At 41.0% G+C, this 19,352-nt stretch overlaps 4 protein-coding genes across 6 annotated transcripts; all 4 read left to right on the forward strand.

Annotated features, from left to right (window-relative positions):
* The first annotated feature begins 163 nt into the window (after positions 1 to 163).
* Positions 164 to 2,294, forward strand: LOC105455463 (cytoplasmic tRNA 2-thiolation protein 2-like). The gene is made up of 3 exons (XM_011698802.1): positions 164 to 472; positions 551 to 822; positions 1,151 to 2,294. The coding sequence occupies exons 1-3, from the start codon at positions 396 to 398 to the stop codon at positions 2,191 to 2,193; spliced, it is 1,392 nt and encodes a 463-aa protein (XP_011697104.1). The 5' UTR covers positions 164 to 395; the 3' UTR covers positions 2,194 to 2,294.
* Positions 2,295 to 2,640: 346 nt separating this feature from the next.
* LOC105455464 (NADH dehydrogenase [ubiquinone] iron-sulfur protein 5) lies at positions 2,641 to 4,154 on the forward strand. The gene is made up of 2 exons (XM_011698803.1): positions 2,641 to 2,785; positions 3,442 to 4,154. The coding sequence occupies exon 2, from the start codon at positions 3,449 to 3,451 to the stop codon at positions 3,776 to 3,778; it is 330 nt and encodes a 109-aa protein (XP_011697105.1). The 5' UTR covers positions 2,641 to 2,785; positions 3,442 to 3,448; the 3' UTR covers positions 3,779 to 4,154.
* A 255-nt stretch (positions 4,155 to 4,409) lies between these two features.
* On the forward strand, positions 4,410 to 7,176 carry LOC105455465 (ATP synthase subunit gamma, mitochondrial). 3 transcript variants are annotated; one of them, XM_011698804.1, is made up of 3 exons: positions 4,410 to 4,545; positions 5,322 to 5,874; positions 6,539 to 7,176. In XM_011698804.1, exons 2-3 carry the CDS (start codon positions 5,342 to 5,344, stop codon positions 6,903 to 6,905), a joined length of 900 nt encoding a protein of 299 aa, XP_011697106.1. In that variant the 5' UTR covers positions 4,410 to 4,545; positions 5,322 to 5,341; the 3' UTR covers positions 6,906 to 7,176. The 3 variants fall into 3 exon arrangements, with proteins under 3 accessions (XP_011697106.1, XP_011697108.1, XP_011697107.1); XM_011698806.1 differs by lacking the exon at positions 4,410 to 4,545 and adding an exon at positions 4,570 to 4,838; XM_011698805.1 differs by lacking the exon at positions 4,410 to 4,545 and adding an exon at positions 4,868 to 4,982.
* A 1,020-nt stretch (positions 7,177 to 8,196) lies between these two features.
* On the forward strand, positions 8,197 to 19,105 carry LOC105455466 (eukaryotic translation initiation factor 2 subunit 3, Y-linked). The gene is made up of 9 exons (XM_011698807.1): positions 8,197 to 8,472; positions 9,477 to 9,540; positions 9,636 to 9,746; positions 16,732 to 16,965; positions 17,061 to 17,219; positions 17,315 to 17,544; positions 17,624 to 17,768; positions 17,877 to 18,046; positions 18,761 to 19,105. Exons 1-9 carry the CDS (start codon positions 8,401 to 8,403, stop codon positions 18,995 to 18,997), a joined length of 1,422 nt encoding a protein of 473 aa, XP_011697109.1. The 5' UTR covers positions 8,197 to 8,400; the 3' UTR covers positions 18,998 to 19,105.
* The last annotated feature ends 247 nt before the right edge of the window (positions 19,106 to 19,352 follow it).

The following is a 19,352-nucleotide window of genomic DNA, read 5'->3' on the forward strand; positions in this document are numbered from 1 at the left end:
ACTAAGGTTCTCATAGAATTCTATTGTATTTCAGAATTTCTATTACGTTATTTAAAATCATCTCAATTTTTTCTTCCCTCTTCACTTTTTTTTTTGCAGCGGTGCAGAAGTCAAGTCAGTGGTCGTAGATGTATAAACGTGTGATGTGACGTCAGACACGTGCACGCGTGACGTGCCTCACACGTGCCAGTCGCGCCGCGCGCGCCCACTGGTCTACATATGTGTATGGCGTTCTAACCTAAAATCAGTTTTTCGGAGATATTTTCCGTGCCTTCGCAAGATCTAGAAATATTTAGTTTGTAACTAATTATTATAAATTTTTGTAACATCTGATTGATAAAGTATAATTGTAAATTATACATTTTGTTGTTGCGACACAAATCGCACAAGGAGAGATGTGTTCGGTGAAGGATTGCATGTTTGACGGTAACGATGGTGAAATACCTAAAACGAAGGAAAAAGATTTATCGACGTGAGTATAATTACAAGAAATAAATGTGAGAAAAGGGAACACAATGAGATCATTAATATATATTGTATTTCCGTACAGAGATACGTTGTGCAGAAAATGCAAATGTGAAAACGCCGACGTTTTGTTGACCGGCCAAAGCGGTTATTGCCAGGCTTGTTTCCTGAGTGTCACAAACCACAAGTTTAGAGCCGCGCTTGGTAAATCTAAGATTATTCGCCACGGCGACGCGATACTGGTCGATCATTCGGGAGAGTTGAATTCCACCGTGCTCCTACATCTCATTAAGGCTGGCATGAGCGAATCTGCTCACAAGAGACTCATCTTCAAGACGGTAGTTTTGTACATAGATGGTAAGTCTTCTGATGTTCATTTCCACCGGTGTGTAGATTAACTTTAATCTCGGTTAATTTAATCTATTTTAATCTATTAATGTTTAGAATTAGAAAGAGATAAAGAGAGCTGCGTGAAGTTGGCACCCCTAAGTAGGAATTTTGACAAAATCTATATGGCATTAGATTGTCCACTATTTGTCCATATTTGTCCAACAATAATAATTTTTTGTATATAGATAAAGAGAGACAAGTTGAATTTGGGATTAAAGTTAATCTACATTTGTAGAAACGGGCATAAGTCTAGGATCTTTTGTCTTATGAAATATCTATCTTTGAATATCGACAGATACTGCGGGGAAAACAAGCGAGGAAAGGGACACGCTGCGACGTAAGATCGCCGAGGAAACAACGGCTTCTGGATTTAACGGTTATGCTGTGTCGATGAGCCAGGCTTTGAACGAGGGGGATACTCTGGACGTAAAGCCGATGGACCAGGAGATAAACCGCGAGAATGACAGTCGGCTGCGCGCGATATTGGCCAATTTGTCGGACGACACCTCGAGGACGGATTTTCTCGGTCAGCTGCGCCGGTGCTTGCTTCTGTCGGCAGCCCGGAAACTGAATTGCAACAAGATATTCGTCGCCGAGTCTGCCGTGGACATCGCCGCGAAGGTGCTTGGGGACGTGTGCTTGGGCCGAGGCGCGCAGCTCTCCACGCAGGCGAGCTTCTGCGACGCCCGTTGCGCCGACGTCAAGATACTCAAGCCGATGAGGGATTTCGCGCAGCAGGAGCTGATTTATTACGCCGAGTACCACAAGATAAATTCTGTCAAGCCGATGCACGCATCTGGCACGCCACCATCGGCCACCTCCATACAAGCGTTGTCACGCGATTTCACGACGCAACTGGAATCTCAGTTCTCCGGCACGGTGTCCACCGTATTCCGCACGGCCGATAAAATAAGCCCGAGGGTCGACGGGCCGCGGCGAGGTATGGAAGACAATTGCGCGCTGTGTGACGCGCGATTGGACCTGCCGTCCTCCGGCGGCGAAGTGACCGCCATGAGGGCGATCGAGGTTTCCAAGCTGGTGTCGTCCAAGTGCGTCGACGCAAGTTCGCCTGGCAACGAAGAAAACGGAGACTCGAATTGTCTCCCTCCACCCGACAACAGTGGTTGTTGTAACGATAATACTGAGTGCAGTTGTGAGAACAATAGAAAGGGACAAGTAACCGCGGAGGACGTTTGGAGGCATCTGTGCTACAGTTGCAGACGGATATTTCAAAATTCAGAGATTTTACGCAACTCGCCATCGCCATTATTGTTCGCCGTTCAACAGAGAGTAGCTTTAAAAAGTATGAGAGAGAAAATTAGTGACTTTTTATTATGAATAAATGGAGAGACTTTTCACGATTTAGCGCGCAAGGCCGTAAAACGAGAGGCATTTGTACATTATGGTGTAAATATAGTTAAGAGATTTTTTAATTTAAATATAATAATGCGTTATTATTTGTATGATTAATTTTTCTCAAGACAAAATCATCGCATATTTTCCCTCATCATTTTCAACACTTTAAATCAATCTCATAAATGTATTATAATTTTTAGATATTCGTTCTTTTATATTGTTTCGTTTATTTTAATTAATCAAATTGTGAATTTCTATGAATTTCTGCCAATAAGTACTTATCCAGATCACAAGTGATTTGAAGAAATGAGAAGACAAATTATATAAAACATGCGAATTCTTAACTACCGTGTTTCTCTGCAAAATCTTGGATGACGTCTGTGATGATATGACAATTTTGATCTTCCCGCGGTCGAGTCGAGAGCCAACCTCAATCGGCTCAACCTAACCTAACGTCTATCGACGATTACGTAAAAACACAGCAGAAAGGTTATTTTCTATATGCGTCAAAATTTCTCCAAGCGCTCGAGAGAGTAAATAATAATTATAAAAATCGAGGCATTGTCTGTCACCGGTACGTAACGTCCAAATGTTCTCCCGTTTCTGTTTTCGTCGCGCAAAACGACGAAGAGTTACATTATTGTACGTGCGTATTTTCTGTAGGTTATAAGGTACACCTTTCTATGTGAGAATATTTTAAAAAAATCAAATTCGCATTTTTGGGGTGGGAACAATTAAATTTCTCCTGCAATTTCATCGCTTGACAAATCCATAACATGAGTATCTGCTGCCAGAATTGCTACTCTTCGATATTATTCATCAATGCCGTCAAAATGCTCGATTATATATTTGGACTGATTTTGACCAAAAATTTCAATTTTTACCTATGTTATTAACATAGATAGAATCATCAGTTCTTATTGTTTGACATACGGGCGGAAAGATTGGATTAAGAACACAAAGTCGGTACAGCTGAAAATTTTGTGCTTCGAGCAATTTGACCATTTCAATTAATTGCCAGTTAAATTAACCAAAGTTTGGTCGAAGTCATTCTTAGACTCTAGTGAGGGAACAGATTGGATCGAGGCTTTATATCTCGGATATGTATCGAGCACCTCGTGATCTCAGAAAATACTTGCAGTTTACAAAAGAGCCATGCTCTCTGAAATACTGACTGAAATACTGACGTTATCTGTTGTGTTGCGAATTCTAAATACTGTGCTTTTGCAGGTACATCATGATAGACCACGAGAATATTATGTGGATGAAATGGGGCACGCCCATGTTCAAGGGACCCCCGACAGACGTCTTCCATCATATACGCAATTTGCAGTCCCTCAAGGAGTGCGCGATGTACGAGGTGCACTATGTGGACTGCATGGAGGCGTATGGCTATCACAGGGGCAGGGAGAAGTGCAGGCTGTTACTCGAGGACATGTACGAGTGCGTGTTTAAGATAAAGAGGATGCGGCGCATCCACCTGATGGAGGAAGAGCGACGGCGTCAGTTTAACAGTGGCGAGAGGAAGAACCGCTACGAGGAAACTCCGCCGCTCGACCTGTTCTAAATCGTTCCCCTTCTCGCTTCGGGAGAATGCATATATAGTTTACGTGTATAAATGTATCGGACTAAAAGGGATTAGACGACAAATGCGTTTTTATCTACCAAAAAAAACAAAGAATCCCATTGCACCAGTTCGTTGCTTGATGCTTTTCCTCTCCTGGAGACGTTTCGTCGATGAGGTCAGAGAATCACAATCTATGTTACCTTCCTCAAATCTTTTCCCTCTCCAGAGAATACATTTCGCTATAAAAATACTTTGGGAAACTCAATATTAAAATATTCGCAAAGGACTGCAACAATTGGGAATGTAAAACTCTGAATATCTGTTGAATATTCAATTTGTAAAAAGACATGTTACAATATATAAACATCAATAATCATATTGATCTTGTATAATTTAAAATTTTCGATTTAGATTTTTGTTTTTATTCGCATAATAAAGTAGTAGATTTTTTAGATTAGTATTTAGATTTTTGTTTTATTCGCATAATAAAGTTTCTTTTTTATCGACGTTGATGATATCTCGTCGGTGCGTAAAAAACGCACTCGAAGATCGATATTGATTTTTCGCCGGTAGTAATGGGCGGCGCTCATAGATGGCGCGCGGATCCTTCCCGACGATTGAGAACTCGCCTTGCGGCCGCGTTACGTGTGCGCGCCGCGCGGATCTCCTTCGTGGTTTTGGGTTTCCGTCCGTGTGTGCGGGAACCGCTCAGGCTGATCGGCGGACGGTTCTCGGTAGCCTGTGGGCCTTATTTACGGAGTTGGCCGGTGAGTCGATTTCCCCTCGCGTCGTCCGCGAGCGTCCCCGTATCTTTCTTACGATTATTCCACTCGACCGCGGCGTCGAGCCGAGGATTCGTGTTCGCGAGCACGCTCGGGAACAGGTCCTCCCTGCGATTATGTAAACGGACCGATATCGCGCTCGGAACTGTTCGCGGAGTTCCTTGACTGTCGCATCGTCTACCTTTGACACCTCCGTCGTGATTCCAAGCTCGGACAACTTGATAACGTCGAATTCCGTGGCGTGCCCTACGATTTGTCTTACGAGCGAGAGTGTATGTGTACGTACATACAAGAAAAATTGTGACAAGGCTGTCAGATACTCAGATGTAGAATGCTAGAAATCTCCCTGTAAGACCAGCAACAGCTGATCTCTTCCCGTTTTCATCATGTTAGATTTACAGATGTGACTGGCATTAACTACTGTGAGAACTATTGTACAGAATAACTACGTTATTTATAGCTTCTGTCATATATATATTTCATATACATGTTCCGAACGCTGTTTCCACCTCCTGTTAGTAGATCTGTCTATGAAATATTGACTTGCATTTCAATTATCTATGAATGACATTGAAAAGTAGCAAATGATTACGCGTTTCTGTCATAAAGTTTTTTTTACAAAGTAACAGACGAACAATCCGAATATATCCCTGACGCTGATATAAATAATGTAGACTTAAATTTTGCTACTTGCGAGAGGATTGCGACGTCGTTTAAACACGATTGAAGTAGAGTGATCTTCTGAGAACTTGAATTTGCAGGAATTCGGCAGCCGACAACGATGCTCAGCAACCGTGTGTCAGCGTTTCTGCGGCTGGCCGCGCAGGAGCAGCAATGGCAGCAGCAGCAGCAACGCGGGATGGCCACCCTCAAGTCGATCTCTATACGTTTGAAGTCCGTCAAGAACATTCAAAAGATTACGCAGTCCATGAAGATGGTGTCGGCGGCCAAGTACAATCGGGCGGAGCGCGACTTGAAGCAGGCCCGTCCCCTCGGCGAGGGCACGAAGGTGTTCTACGAGCAGGCCGATATCCAACCGCCGCCGGAGCCGAAGAAGCTCGTCATCGCCGTGACCAGCGACCGCGGTCTCTGCGGCGCCGTGCACACCGGCGTGTCCCGCAACATTCGCGACCGGCTGTTGGCCGATCCTAAGGAACGCGAGAACACGAAGATCATATGCATAGGCGAGAAGTCCCGTGCCATCCTCCAGCGGCTGTTCGCGAACAACATACTCTTCGTCGCGTCCGAGGTCGGCCGTAAGCCGCCGACGTTCAACGATGCGGCGAAGATAGCTAACCAGATATTGAACAGCGGGTATGTTTCGCTGCATTGCCAAACATATATGTTTATAATACCAACGGCTAGATGATGAATAATTAATGAGCTCAGCTAATATTGCAAATTAACCGCTAAATTGCAACTTAGAGTTGGTTCCACTTTTGGATTAACTGTGATAATCGAGGGGTCAACCATTATGGCAATCAGTGTATATGTCTTTAGGAATATATTGCGGCAGTACAATTCTAGCAATACATGGCAGTACATGAGATAATAGATGGCAATATTACTGACAATACAAAAGCGATAAATTGCAATAGCAATAAAGTGTGTTGTATTGCCATAATTAGCAATCACTGTACATTTTTTTTAGTAGTGGTTGATCCCTCGGTGATAATTCATCTGAAGTTAGATTTTCACATTATATATAGTTTATTCGTTATATATATATTTTATATATAGTTTATATATAGTTTATCATTATATATATCATTATATATAGTTTTTAATATAAAGCTGGAACAACCGGCCCTAAGGTGTAATTTAAACAATTCATCTGCTGTATTAGCTAAGATTATTTACTATAAATTTCTGTTTAAGTATATTTAGACCTTTTTTTTGGATATATAAACGCGTATGTGTGTTTTTTTAAGTATGCAGATACTGTATACAATAAGATAGATAATGTGTACTTTTGCAGTTATCCCTTCGGCTCTGGTCGCATAGTGTACAACAGATTCAAGTCCGTGGTGTCGTACGCGATCGAAGATCTGCCGCTGTACGACAAGAACGCGGTGATCGCCGCGCCGAAGCTGTCGGTATACGACGCGATCGACGACGAGGTGATACAGAGCTACCTGGAGTTTTCGCTCGCCTCGCTGCTGTTCTACACGATGAAGGAGAGCGCCTGCAGCGAGCAGTCCAGCCGTATGACGGCCATGGACAACGCCAGCAAAAACGCCGGAGAGATGATCGACAAGCTCACCCTCACCTTCAACCGCACCCGGCAGGCCGTGATCACCAGGGAACTGATCGAAATTATCTCCGGCGCCGCCGCTCTGGAATAAGAATGTTTCCCGGGAGGAGAAATTTAGTTTATCAATTTATATAGTGCCGGCAAATAGAAAGAGAGTACGCTGCTGGAAGCAGGAGGACGAGAACGGGGAGGGAGATACAGAACCTGTTATGCTGCCAAAAGATCAAGTTACCTCCCCCCCCCCCCCATTGACTTGGACGACGTTCAATTAACAACCGCGGAGGTGCGCTGTAAACTTCAAGAACATTGAAAGCCTATCTGTTATTTATATGTCCAAGTTCAATAAATCAATCGAATTACAAGACCGCATGTTTCAGTACCGGTAGCTCGCAACACGTTCGGTATGCCCAATAAAAATTTCACGCGTGTAAAAATGATATATAAAAAAACATATTCCGTTTGTAATATAAATACATAAATTTGATAAATTTAACAATGAGGGTCTCGAACAATATTAAATCCGTTTGTAAGTCCCGAAACACAATGTGGTAAGCCTTGAACCTTGAGAATGTGAAGAGAACAATCGACGACGATTGGTCAATTTCTTACAGGCTTAAGGCTTGCTACATCTATTGTGCTTCTGTAAATTAAGCTTGTATCAAATTTCGAGCAAGATTGCAAATTGGAATTCGGCCGATCGGAAAATAGCGGACAGAGATTTAAAAGTCAACGGTTGGTTGAGTTCTGATCACCTATTCTTTAGATTCTTTAGAAAATCGGGATAGAAACGGTTAGTTGAGTTCTGATCACCTATTCTTTAGATTCTTTAGAAAATCGGGATAGAAGCGCCGAAAGCCTCAGCAGACCTGTTTTTTTACAGCTGAACTACTGCACTAGTTCAGAGTTTATCTTTCGCTTTCTACATTGGAAGAAGAAAGATAAATTCTGAACTAGTGTAGTCAGTTCAGCTGTAAAAAAGACCTAGTGCGCAGCCGACACAATATCCGGGTCTCGACCAATCGCGGTCGAGAATTCTCACAGAGTAGTTTTCGGTTATTTTATTAAACCACATTGTCCTTCAGGGTATAAATCGAGCCTCGGCAGGTGCCCCGTGCCACTCATGTCTATTTCTACCAATGTAGATTAATTTTGATCTCGGTTTAATTCACCGTTTATCTTTTCCCAATTTTTAGAACCGGAAAAAGATACAAAATAAGTTGAACCGAGAATTAAATCTACATTGGTAGAAATGAAGTTCAGTTGCCACTTTCGCGAGAGAGAAACCTTTAACCGTAACACCATATTACTCGGCTGCGATTGGTCGATCCGCCCGTCTACAGGTCTACATTTCTCCGCGTCACGACGCGCCCTCCCGCCTCCGGTGAGAACTGGCGGAAACAACGGTTGACTACAAGGCGCGACGCATCGTGGCAAAAACGTCGGCCAAGACCAGGGGCGACCGAATCCGCGAGACCCGAAGACGGACCTGGTAGGGGATAACGTAGCGTTTAAGGGAGGAAGCGATTCTTGGTCCTTCAGGGGCGCCCGTGAGCAGATCGTTACCGAGGGCAGACTCGCGGCAGAAGATGGGCGGCGAGGATGGATTGGGTGTAACCACCGGCCAGCCGAATCTCTACAAGCAGGACTTGTCGAAGCTCGTAAGTTTCGCCACGACGGGGCTCTTCGCGCCATTCGCCCCACGCCCCCGACTTAACCTCGCTTCGGTCTCGCGCGCGTGGTCCGACCACGCTGACCGCCCCGTGGCGACGACGACGACGACCCAGCCACGTGCACCACGTTCCCCGTCAACGCGAATCGACCTGGCGCGACGGGTTTCCTCTCCCTCTCGACGTGGGGGGGAAAAAAAGGGGGGAGACTCGTCTCTCCGTTACCTCGCGGAGACTACGAGTTGCCCGAGTCTCTCGCGGAAACTCCATTCAATTAAATGGCGTGAAGACTTCCCTCGCTCGTACGTGGAAGGTGAAACTGCCATTCGGAGAAGCACAGCCGATCGGCGTCGCGCGAAGCATATGTCGTTCATGTATTGAAGCAGCTCTTATTCCAGTCGTCCACAGTTCTCGTGAACCATCGGTTACAGCTTGGGGAATGAAATTGGATGGCAAGGGGGGGGGGGAAGCTATTGAACGCTCAACTTCAATTAAATTGTAAGCGTTTTGTAAGGGGAATCAATTATCAGCGTGATTTTTCAAACAGGCAAAATGCCTAACTTGGAAATTAATTGGTGATCGGCGCGATGACAGTTTTATTTGTTCTGTTTTTTTTCTCCTTTTTTATATTAACATTATTTCAAATTTAATATAAAAATTTAGTGAAAATTTTCTGTGGACCAAACTTGAACTTAATAGAATTTTGACTTATGAAACGCAAAAAGAATCTTGCAGGTACATTCTATCGCGTTCTATACATTCTGCGTTTATTATGTGACAAATCAATTCTGTATGAATTTGCATGTAACAGGTTATTTTATTCTTTTATTCTTTGTTAACTTGTGAAGCAGAATTTTTGAGATTAATGTATCTCTAGATTATAAAGCAATCATAATATTTTAAATTGTAACTGTTTTTTTTTTTTAAATCTAATTTGATCAATTCCAAAATTATTGCAACGAAAACATACTTACATTCTCTTTGATTTTATACAGGATGTCAGTAAATTAACTGCGTTGTCACGCGAAGTAATCAGTAGACAGGCTACAATCAATATTGGTAAGTACATGATCTTAAGTATTTGGAAGTGAAGAATACATAGTGCTGTTCATATATTTCTGAAAAATTTGCATTATCAAATAAACTCGTTATAGGCACTATCGGGCATGTAGCACACGGAAAATCGACAATTGTGAAAGCTATTTCAGGAGTGCAGACTGTTCGTTTTAAAAATGAACTGGAAAGAAATATCACTATTAAACTCGGTGAGTACACTTAAATGTATTAATTCTGCTCTCCATCGCAAATTTATTTAATGTTAAGGAAAGTGCACAATTATTTTTTTGCCTTTGTTTTTGGAATATTTTTTTTTTATATATATAGTAATATATAGTAAACAAAATGTGTATCAAAGAGAGAATGTGTATCAAGATTGTTTAAACTGTACTGTAGCAAATCCTTTAAATGTTAATTTCTGTTGGACGGATTAGGTATCAATTTTTTAGTATTACAAAAATGATACAATGTGATTTAAATTGTGATGAATTAAATTTTCTTAAGAGGATGCTAAATTCCAGGCTGTTTATTGACAATTTATACATATGTATGAATACGATATTGATGTAAAGCAAAGTGATGTGATGATGTTTACTTTAACAATGCTGCACGTATACATATACACGCATTTACATTGAGAATTTGGTTGGAACGCATTTCCAATCAAATTTCCTAGCAATGTTTTCTCTAATATTAAACCTAGATTAGTAAAGGCACGATGCTTTTCTTCCATATAATCCTGAATGCGGATGCAGCTTGCTTTATATGTACAAAGTATTTATAAAACACTCTTGTATCAAGCAAATGTTACGAGTCAACGTCAGAAGTCGATAATAAAACTACAAAATTGTAATTTTTGAAATTTGTTTCGTTTTTCATATAAAATCATTTTCACACTCCGTTAATGTCTATGCTATAATTGGAAAAATTTCCAAATCTGTAAAAGTAATATTTACGAAAACATTGTAGAAAAATTATTGCGTTTGGTCGGTAAAACACACGACTTTAGGATCCTCTTAAAATGTGAATTTTGACATGAAAAATTAGAGGTAAGTATAGTCTTTATTATTACAATAGTTAAAAATTAATTAGCATTTCATACGACTCGGTCTATTTTCGTTCGAACCCATATAAATATCTCTGACGTTTAATATTAAAACTGTGATATGTAGCACATTATATTTTTAACTGTATTAACACTTACTAATAATTTATTCGTATTCCACATTGTAATTTATATCGTTCGGAGTTTATTTGTAATAAAATATTTGGTGGGGGATTTTGTATAAATGTCTTGCGTGATACTTGTGTAACGAAAGCAAGCGTTTTATACCTTTCATCAAATTGCAAATCGAAATCATGTAAACTTTGTGTTATTTTGTGAAAAGCGCAAAAAAATTCTTCATTCTCTCTCAACTCTCGTGAAGCTGCGTGTAGGAAAAGCTGAATATCTCTTAAGAAGATACTAGAATATCGCACGCTGTCACTATTATTACGTACCACTTGATCACGGCATGAACAAAAGCACCCCCGGTGTTATTCGTTGCTATTATTCGTCCGGCAAGCCGAGACAAAAGGGTGAACAAGAACGTTGAGGAGAAGGAAAACGAAAATGAAAACGAAAATGAAAAACGAAACATAAGAAATGGAAAAATGAGCGGAGAGGGGGAGAGTGTTCGTTCGAGTTAGAAAGAAAGGGAAAAAGAGAGATGGAACGAGAAATGATACGCTGTTTAAATGTTTGGCATTGCAGACGCGGCGGATTGCGGTAGCAGCGGTGAATCGGCAGTTATACCTGGCAGCGTAGATAGCAAAACGCCAGCTGTTAGCCAAAAACGACATCTCTCCCCCACTGGAGGTTTTGACGCACCGTCGTGCGCCAAGAAGCCCAAATTCCTCAGCACAGAGGGCCGCATGTCTCATCGATTGGACAGCAGAAATTCGTTCTGTTCCTCTTCCTCCTCCTCCTCTTCGCTGATGTCGTTATTGTCATCGTCGTCATCTTCGTTGTCGTCATTATCATCCGCCTCATCGATGTGCCTGCGACCGCGGCAGTCGATCACCCAGCAAATGCTGAAAGCGTTCGACAGCAGCTCTCGCACGCGTGACGAAAGTACGAGCGCGAGGGATCGGGGTAGCGACGGTCGACGATCCGACTATGAATCGTCGTCGTCCGATGGTAGTAGACTGTCCGCGCGAGAGGATACTATGACTCTGCGCTCGGACTTTGAGCTGAAGGAGGTACGGGTGTTGCTGCACGACATCATGCGCAGCGACAAGTATCGCGAATTGGTGGCGGCAGCAGCATCGCCCGGCAAACCATCACCCGTCTCCAGCAAGAAGAAGAAGCTCTGGGAGGTGGAGAGGATCTTGCAGAAGCGCGAACAGAACGGGGAGCCGGTCTATTTCATCAAGTGGAAAGACTGGGAGGCCGATTACAACACGTGGGAACCGTTGCGGAACCTGGTCAGTTGCGAGGCTCTGCTGCGTGAATTCGAGGACGAGCGGCAGAAGCTGATCGTTCGGTTCAAGGCGACGACGAACTTTCATCCGGACATATGCGACGTACAGCTCTTTCTGGACCACACGTACCGCAACCGATCGGTCGTCGATGCGGCATCCGCCGCCGCTACCGCCCTCGCCGAGAACACCGTGTACGACGAGATCCGACGTTTCCTGAAGAACTCGTCGCACAACACCAAGCTGGAGGCGAAGATCAAGCGGCAGTTGCTGCGCATGCTGCTGATCAAACTGCGGCGCGACCAGCTTGAGTCGTTGCAGGACTGGGAGAACGAGATGAATAACATCACGAAGGGTAAGCCGACGATACAGGTGGAGAACCTGGTGGATCTGGAGAGCGCGCCGCATGACTTTTACTACATCGACAACTATCTGCCGGGCGCGGGTGTCATAATACCGGACGATCCGCCGATCGGTTGCGAGTGCGCGGGCGGGTGCGGGACCCCGGGCAACAAGTCGGGCTGCTGCTTCGCGCAGAACGGCGCCACGTCGTTGCCGTACACGTCGGCGCGCCGGGTACGCGTGCCCCCGGGCACACCCATCTACGAGTGCAACAATCGCTGCGCCTGCGACGCGTCGACCTGCTCGAATCGGGTGGTGCAACTCGGCACCAGCACGCAGCTGTGCATCTTCCGCACGAACAACGGACGCGGCTGGGGCGTACGCACCCGACGCACGATCAAGAAGGGCACCTTCGTCATACAGTACGTGGGCGAGGTGATCAACAGCGAGGAGGCGGAGAAGCGCGGCAGGCAGTACAATTTGACCGGTCGTACGTACCTGTTCGACCTCGACTACAACGAGACCGATGACCAGTGCCCGTACACCGTGGACGCCGCCATGTACGGCAACGTCTCGCACTTCGTCAACCACTCCTGCGACCCCAATCTCGCGGTCTACGCGATCTGGATCAACTGCCTGGAGCCGAATCTGCCGAGCCTCGCGCTGTTCGCCATCAAGGACATTAAGCAGAACGAGGAGCTCACTTTCGATTATATGTGCCAGACGCCGCACGACAACGCGAAGAGGCAGCAACTGCTGGAGGAGGAGCCGGAGGGCAAGAGTCCCGTTTCGAAAAACAGGATGCTCTGCAAGTGCGGCGCCGCGACGTGCCGGCAATATTTGTTTTAAGGAAACATATCTACCAGTTAATTTTTAATTAGCCTTTTCTTTCTTTTCTGTATATATCGGACTTAGTGACGATCGATTATAATCTGAAAAGGAAAAATGCACTCAAGACTAGTTCGGAAGATTGGAATATCAACTCGACGAAGCAGTTATATAGTACTCAAAAACTTTGCTGTTCATTTTTTTTATCTTTAATTGGATTATAATTGCCAGCAAAGTTGTGAATTATTATGAATTTAGCTTTAACTTTATGTAACGTGATTTTTATTGTCGTATATAACTGCAATTATTCTCCAGGATTTAGTGAATTGTTTTTTTTTCTCATTGAGTGTTGAATATTAAAATAATCGATAAAAGCAGTCTTTCGAATGAAGTAATATAAATAATAGAAAATTTTGAAAACTATAACCAAAGTTGCTATTGTACGATCTAGAAGTATGTATTTTGTTCATGAATCACAGTTGATATATCAAAATGCAATTTTTTTTATCGCAATTTTTTTTATGCCTGCCATATTTAAGTACAAATTGCAAAAACTTTAAATTGCGGTGAGGAATGATTCATTATCGTGAGTCAGTAGAGAGTCATGGATGAATGTAGCAGAAAGAGAGATACTAAAAGTGCTTAATTTCTAGGAGATGGAAGAGACTGCACATTTTATGTGAACATATTTTCAACTTATAATAATTATTAATGTAAATTGAAATTCTCGGCTCAATAAATAATAAATTAATAAGAACTAAAGGGCTGTAAGCCAAAGCAAGATGTTTAATTCTTCAAGTAAAATTAACTTTTTAATTATAATATAGTTAAAAAGTTTTTTACTTGGAGCATTAAACATCTTGCTTTGGCTTACAGCCCTTCTTATTAATTATTAATGTGTTAAGTTTCTTGAATATACTGATTTGTTATAAGAGAGTATGAAAAGTTGTATATGAGAGTATACAAAACTGTTTGTTGTATGGTTTTGTTCAAATACGTTTTATACGCTCATTTTTATACTCAGTTAATTGTACAAAGGCTAAACACAAACGCGATGTATGAGGCAAAAATTCGCGTTCTTTAATCGCATGATGTGGAATAGAATCGATTGGTTTTTATTGTATATTGCCTTATAACTTGTATATTAATATGTTGCTTTTTTTCTATATTTTTTTTTCTTGGAGAACGCAAGTATTCCTTGTATACATCTATAATATATGTATTACATTTTACACGCGTCAAGTTTGCAGTGTTTTTTTAATCAGGGATTTCAGAGAAAGTCGAAAAATTTTGTTTGCTCCACAACTCTTGAGTATTAAGGTAAACCAGTAACTGAACATGTATCTATCTCGATACACAAAAATTATTTTTAAATGCTTTTTTTATAATATTATAATTTAACTGTTATCTTTCAATATTTTTACAATTCAATTTTGATATTGTAATAAAATAAAAAGCATTTGAGATTAATAATTTTTGTGCACGTGTTCAGATACACGTTCAGTCACTGATACATTTACCTTAATGTGATGTACATTCAATTAAATAATTCGAAGCATTTAAGGAAACAAGCTTAAAAGGGAAAAAATGAAATCTCTCGAAAAACATGAGACACTGCGAGTGTGTGATTCACGTCATCCACATGAGCGCATAAATCATTTATATTTTAAGAATACTACTATACACTATAGTGAAAACGCTAGGAACACTTATACTGATGCATTCTCGGTGTTTTGGTATGTTCACACATTGATCGTAAGTACACTGATCGTAATATCATAATTTTGTATTTTATATTATATCATAAGTTTGTATATTATAGCCGCGCTTCATAAAACATGATTAATATATTTATTTTTCCTTTTGCTAGCGCACAACCCCGCGGTCACTTGGTAATTCGTCCGTGAGTGCAATTATGGCTTTTATTTTAGTGTAAAGAGACAGAATATTTAATTACCGTATCTGAAACTATCTCTGTAAAACGCATCGTTCGATTCAATACGTAAGTTCTCCGGTTAAACGCGACGGGCGAAGGTGTGTTCTATTTTTATTCCAAGTAATTGCATATTCCGATTACTTTTATATTGTCTAAATTATATAGTAATTGATAGTCATTAGAAAATCTTCATAAGGATTTCTAGATAATGAATTGATAACGGCTCTTTATATTCTGAATAACGTAGACGATTAGGCTTTACGCATTATGCAGTGTATAAAACTTGATCCGACACGTGCAGATTCTACAGTCAGCTAAGAGTTTGATCGCGTTAAAAAGTACGCAAAGATGTTACAAAGAAGTCTGCAACAATTGGGGTCGATCGATCAAAATTTTCGCTATGGAAATATCGAAGAGGAGCACGTTACTCATACATATCACTCGTATATGCTACAGCAATATAACTTAAAAAACAATTTTTTGGGAGAAAAAATTGCTTTGAATTGTTAAAATTTTGTTACGTTAATTTTGAAATGCAATTTTGATACAATAACTGTGGAGGATTAAAAGTATGTCTTTTCTTTTTTTTTCTTTCTCTTTTCTACAAGCAACTCAAAAATGGTAATTTTTTAGTTGTGTCGTTGTTCCAGCAAATATGCATTCTCGTAACAACATATCGCGCGACTGAATTGTTACATTATTGCAGTATTAAGTAACTACATAACACAAGGATTTGCTTTACGTTGTCATCGTGTCTTTTGCTTAATCACATCGGAACGTAAAGGGTCGATGTAAACATACGTTAATTGTTAAAAATAAGTCATTATCTTGTGTGTCGTCTTACAGCTTTAATATATCCGGGACCGTATACATATGCCACTTAATATCGTCATGTTCTCTTCACAAAGATTCTCAATCGGAGTGACTATTTTCATACGTCTCTTTAGACACTACGAAATAACACTATATAAGCATTAACGGACCTATGGTATTGTTTATACATGTATGTAAATCGCTATTATAAGAGAGACCGAACAGTTAGTATAGCTAAGAAAGCGTAATAAGATTCTGTGTAAGACCCTACGCTGCACGTCGCTGTCGATAGATGAATTTGAAAATAAAGTCTCTTTCACGAGACGAATTATGATGTCGCGTTTTCTCATGTAAAATTCTATTATCGCAGTTAAAAGACAGCCTATGACATATTTCATATTTTCATAGCGCGAAAAGGAATTGATGGAACTATTTCGACGGTGTTTCGATAGCGGTGTAACGTATGTAGTACTGTAATGTACGTAACACGTAGCTTCGTAGTGCAGAATTTTTTATGACGCTAAATAGAATAAGTTGTCCGATTAATCTAGATGATAAACAACGAGAGACGTGAAGTATTGAAGAATGCCAATTGAAAAATGTGTTTTTTATATGCATATACATGTAATGCTTTTGAAATTAAAATTCTTATCCAAATTTACGCTAAAGAGAGATTTATTTTGAAAGTCTACGAGTAACATGTAGCCCTTGGTTTAGTCCCTTTTCTACGAGAGAAAATCCTCGCGAGCTCAAGAGGAGAGAAGACTGGAGGAGCAGTTTATCTGATTGGTTTTTTTTTTTTTAATTTATTTCAGGATATGCCAACGCGAAGATTTACGAGTGCGAAAATCCGAAATGTCCCCGACCTGGACGCTATATATCTGGTGGATCCAGCAAGGACGACTCTTTCCCCTGCCTGCGTCCAGTTTGTTTGGGAAGATTCCAGTTGGTCCGGCACGTCTCCTTTGTAGATTGTCCCGGACACGATATTCTTATGGCAACTATGCTTAACGGAGCAGCAGTTATGGACGCTGCCTTGCTTTTAATTGGTAAACAATATATTTTTTTGTGGTGCTAATCGTACCGTGTGATTTGTTTGATCCGGCCTTTTCTAAAGTACTAAGCTTATTCTATTGAATTGTAGCTGGCAACGAATCGTGCCCGCAGCCTCAAACGTCGGAGCACTTGGCGGCCATCGAAATCATGAAGCTCAAGCACATAGTTATCCTGCAAAACAAGATCGACTTGGTCAAAGAAGCGCAAGCGAAGGAGCAGTACGAGCAAATCTTGAAATTTATTCAAGGTATTGGTTGTTTTTACCGTTGATTGTCGATGTAAAAACGACACGTACGCGCACGTCCATTCGCATAATTCCGTTTGCAATAATTCAAAATCCAGGAACGGTGGCGGAAGGCGCTCCGATAATTCCGATTTCGGCCCAACTGAAATACAATATCGAGGTACTGTGCGAATACATTACCAAGAAGATCCCGGTGCCAATGAGAGACTTCACGTCGGAGCCTCGATTGATCGTCATCCGGTCTTTCGATGTGAACAAACCGGGCTGCGAGGTGGACGACTTGAAGGGCGGTGTCGCTGGTGGTAGCATCCTCAGAGGAGTGTTAAAAGTACGAGCTAATATTTTGGCTTTAAATTAGATCAATCTCTCCGAGACGTGACATTGTGAACACTGTTCTTGTCTTGAAGGTCGGCATGGAAATTGAAGTACGTCCCGGATTAGTGTCTAAGGATGGCGAGGGCAAGCTGACCTGTCGTCCGATATTCTCGCGTATTGTGTCTCTATTTGCCGAGCAGAACGAACTGCAATTTGCTGTACCTGGTGGTCTAATTGGTAAATCGTCGTAGATGCTCCTTATTAATCGCTCGAATCTTAACAGAGTCGTAGCACGCAAAAGTTCTGATCGTTTTATATAAGAGTAATGGATTATGTAATTTTAAGGTGTCGGAACCAAAATCGAACCTACTCTGTGCCGCGCTGATCGTCTAGTCGGGCAAATTCTTGGAAGTGTCGGCGCATTACCACAGATATTCATCGAGCTGGAAATCTCGTATTATTTATTGAAACGTTTGTTAGGTGTGAGAACTGAAGGCGATAAAAAGGGCGCGAGAGTAAGTCTCTGCACAATTTTAGAGATCTACGTCATCGCATTCCAAATTTAACTGTTTCTGTAGATAATTGCATGGGTTTAAGATTATTCTTAATTAATATTCTCATAAATATTGCAAAAATTTTGAAGCTGTAATGAATATTTTATACGACAGACATTTGAGCAATTAAAAAATAAAATTTTTTAAATGACAGAATAAGCATACTTTTAGGAAAAAACAAAGCTAGATTTAATTACGAGCTATATACAACCAGGATATATTTGTCAAATTTATGTGTCAGTTTGTTCTCTGACATATAAATTTGCTAAATATATCCTGGTTATGTATAGCTCGTAATTAAATCTAGCTTTGTTTTTTCCTAAAATTATGCTTATTCTGTGATTTAAAAAAATTTTCATTTTTTAATTGCTCAAATGTCTTTCGTATAAAATATTCATTATAGTTTGTGTTGAAAAATGAAAATGAAAATTTTTTAAATTACAGAATAAGCATAATTTTAAGAAAATACAAAGCTAGATTTAATTACGAGTTATACATAACTAGGATATATTTATGTCAGTTTATTTTTTGTTCTCTGACATATAAATTTGATAAATGTATCCTGATTATGTATAACTCGTAATTAAATCTAGCTTTGTTTTTCCCTAAAAAATTATGCTTGTTCTGCATTAAAAAAAATTTCATTTTTTTATTGCTCAAATGTCTCTGTGATAGGTACCGAAACTATCAAGGGGAGAGGTACTGCTGGTCAACATCGGATCGTTGAGCACTGGTGGCAGAGTACTGGCTACTCGCGCCGACTTGGCGAAGATCAGCTTGACGAATCCAGTGTGCACGGAGGTCGACGAGAAGATCGCTTTATCCAGACGAGTGGAGAAGCACTGGCGCTTGATCGGATGGGGACAAATTTGCGGGGGACAAACAATAGACCCTATTCTGGATCGGAAATAATGGCGAAACTTTGGGATCTCGCTTCCCTCAGTACCATTATTTCCACAATTTGTTCACATAGCCGTTGGCGTCGTGTACGAAATATTTGTAATAAAAATTTTAAGCTAATTCTGTCAAGATAAACATTCATTCGATAACGCTATAATCCAAGTCGAGTCACAGCCTCTCGTACACTTGCCGCGTCCTGTGTGCAGAAGTTATTACAAAATCGAGGCGTATGAGGTGACGGTCAGATTCGAAATTTGGATTCTTTAATTACAAATCGATCATTCTCACACGAAGCAACACATCACTTTATAGAGAATAATCGAATCTTGATTTCTCTCAGTTATCTGAGGATTTTAGTATATAATTT

The sequence above is a fragment of the Wasmannia auropunctata genome, unplaced genomic scaffold, assembly GCF_000956235.1.
Source record: "Wasmannia auropunctata unplaced genomic scaffold, wasmannia.A_1.0 LD335903.1, whole genome shotgun sequence".
Classification (NCBI taxonomy): Eukaryota; Metazoa; Arthropoda; class Insecta; order Hymenoptera; family Formicidae; genus Wasmannia; species Wasmannia auropunctata.

What these genes read in the sequence shown, in the direction of transcription:
- LOC105455466 (XM_011698807.1), top strand. Translation starts at nt 8,401, where the DNA reads ATGGGCGGCGAGGATGGATTGGGTGTAACCACCGGCCAGCCGAATCTC. An exon ending in TGTACCTGGTGGTCTAATTG is followed by an intron (nt 17,769 to 17,876) that starts GTAAATCGTCGT and finishes TGTAATTTTAAG; the next exon opens with GTGTCGGAACCAAAATCGAA. An exon ending in GCGATAAAAAGGGCGCGAGA is followed by an intron (nt 18,047 to 18,760) that starts GTAAGTCTCTGC and finishes TCTCTGTGATAG; the next exon opens with GTACCGAAACTATCAAGGGG.
- LOC105455464 (XM_011698803.1), top strand. Translation starts at nt 3,449, where the DNA reads ATGATAGACCACGAGAATATTATGTGGATGAAATGGGGCACGCCCATG.
- LOC105455463 (XM_011698802.1), top strand. Translation starts at nt 396, where the DNA reads ATGTGTTCGGTGAAGGATTGCATGTTTGACGGTAACGATGGTGAAATA. An exon ending in AAGGAAAAAGATTTATCGAC is followed by an intron (nt 473 to 550) that starts GTGAGTATAATT and finishes ATTTCCGTACAG; the next exon opens with AGATACGTTGTGCAGAAAAT. An exon ending in GGTAGTTTTGTACATAGATG is followed by an intron (nt 823 to 1,150) that starts GTAAGTCTTCTG and finishes GAATATCGACAG; the next exon opens with ATACTGCGGGGAAAACAAGC.
- LOC105455465 (XM_011698804.1), top strand. Translation starts at nt 5,342, where the DNA reads ATGCTCAGCAACCGTGTGTCAGCGTTTCTGCGGCTGGCCGCGCAGGAG. An exon ending in AACCAGATATTGAACAGCGG is followed by an intron (nt 5,875 to 6,538) that starts GTATGTTTCGCT and finishes GTACTTTTGCAG; the next exon opens with TTATCCCTTCGGCTCTGGTC.